The sequence below is a fragment of the Salpingoeca rosetta genome, assembly GCF_000188695.1.
Source record: "Salpingoeca rosetta unplaced genomic scaffold supercont1.9, whole genome shotgun sequence".
NCBI lineage: Eukaryota > Choanoflagellata > Craspedida > Salpingoecidae > Salpingoeca > Salpingoeca rosetta.
Window position 1 is genome coordinate 724,505 of NW_004754925.1, and position 1,553 is coordinate 726,057.

The 1,553-nt window shown below is 53.8% G+C and overlaps 1 protein-coding gene across 1 annotated transcript in view; it reads right to left on the minus strand.

The window, feature by feature from the left end:
• PTSG_04067 (uncharacterized protein) overlaps window positions 1–1,553 on the minus strand; it is a gene marked incomplete at both ends in the record, with an annotated part of 10,684 nt that overhangs the window by 5,497 nt on the left and 3,634 nt on the right. The window contains 3 exons of the mRNA XM_004994907.1: window positions 151–255; window positions 511–679; window positions 1,107–1,180. Of these exons, the coding sequence (XP_004994964.1) occupies window positions 151–255; window positions 511–679; window positions 1,107–1,180 (348 nt within the window). The remainder of the gene's footprint in view (window positions 1–150; window positions 256–510; window positions 680–1,106; window positions 1,181–1,553) is intronic.

Here is a 1,553-nt window from a genome sequence, read left to right on the forward strand (position 1 = left end):
GCCAAAACGTCACAGCCCGAAAAGCAATCGCCTTTCGCACGCACACACACACACAACCGCATGCAAGCACAAAACAGCACGCACGCACGCACACATGCACACACACAACAAAAGGCATGCACACTGCCGCGTGCGCGCCAGATACAGTACCATGCGTTTTCCGAAAGCGGTGTGGCATTGGCAGAGGAGCTCGAGAAGAGAGCCGGACGTGGTGCCGTCCTGCATGTTACACAGCACGTCCAGGTTTTGCAGCGTCTGGTGATGCACACACGGCGATGTGTGCACGGCACGGCGGTGGTCATGTTGAGCGCGAGCGTGCGCATGAGGGATTGGGCCGTGAGCGGGGGCATTTGCCAAATGTAGGTGCACGTGGCATACATATCAGCTTCCTCCTCCTCCTCGTCCTCGATCACCCAACACTCTCCTGCACCACCACCTGTCTCAAATCACCATCGCCTCCCCTGTTCTCTTTCTTCGGAATGTGTAAGAGGTATCCTTGTCCTCGCTCACCTGTCCATCAATGACGAGTGTTGCGCCGTGGTGGAGCGGGTCATACGAGAAAAACGTGCCCTGCGACAACAGGCTCTTATCTAAGAGCAGCGTCTTGAAATAGGACACCAGGCCTCCCAGCGCAGACATGGCCTCGTCTTTGCTCAGAAACGCACGCAAGCGCTCAGGCCTACACAGCGGCATTGGTGTGTGTGTGTGTGTGTGTGTGTGTGTGTGTGTGTGTGTGTGTGTGTGTGTGTGTGTGTGTGTTGGGGGCGGGGTGTCAGTGATAGTCGTGTCAGGAGATAAACAGATGCACGCACGACGAAAACGCGTGCAACATGCGCGTGTGGGAATACGTGTGAATGAGTGTGTATGTGAGAACAAGTGTGTGCGTATGTGAGAACAAGTGTGCATGTATGTGAGAACAAGTTGTGTGAATGTGTGTGTGTGTGCAAAGGCACCATGCTGTGGGCTCGTCGCTGTTGTTGTCTTTCTCTGCTTTCGCTGTGAAATAGCGGCCTGCCCCATACAAACCAACAAACACAATGGAAGACAAGTGTGAGTTGCCATGCTTGCATCATTCATGATACGCACAGCCAAGATGTCAAACACACGAACATGCATCAACACTTGCACGTGCACGCGTACCCTTCTCCAGGTTGTCGATGGTCATTTGCGATGACCAAAACTGGCAGTGGACAGCACACATGTATTTGGAGCAGAGATGAGAAGGGAGAGAAAGACAGAGAAACACATGGCTCACAGGAGCACGCACACACTCAGTGCGCAGCGTGTGTTTGCGGTGTGTGCTGTGTATTTGTGTGTGTGTGTGTGTTTGTGTGTGTGTGTGTGTGTGTCTGTCTGTCTGTGTGTGTGTGCGTCTGTGTGTGTGTGCGTCTGTGTGTGTGTGTGTGTCTGTCTGTCTGTCTGTGTGGGGGTGTGTGTGTGTGTGTGTGTGTGTGTGTGTGTGTGTGTGTGTGTGTGTGTGTATGTGGGGGTGTGGGGGTGTCACCTCTGTGTTTGGGTCGAGCCAGTTGAAGATGCTGCCACCAACGTTCGCC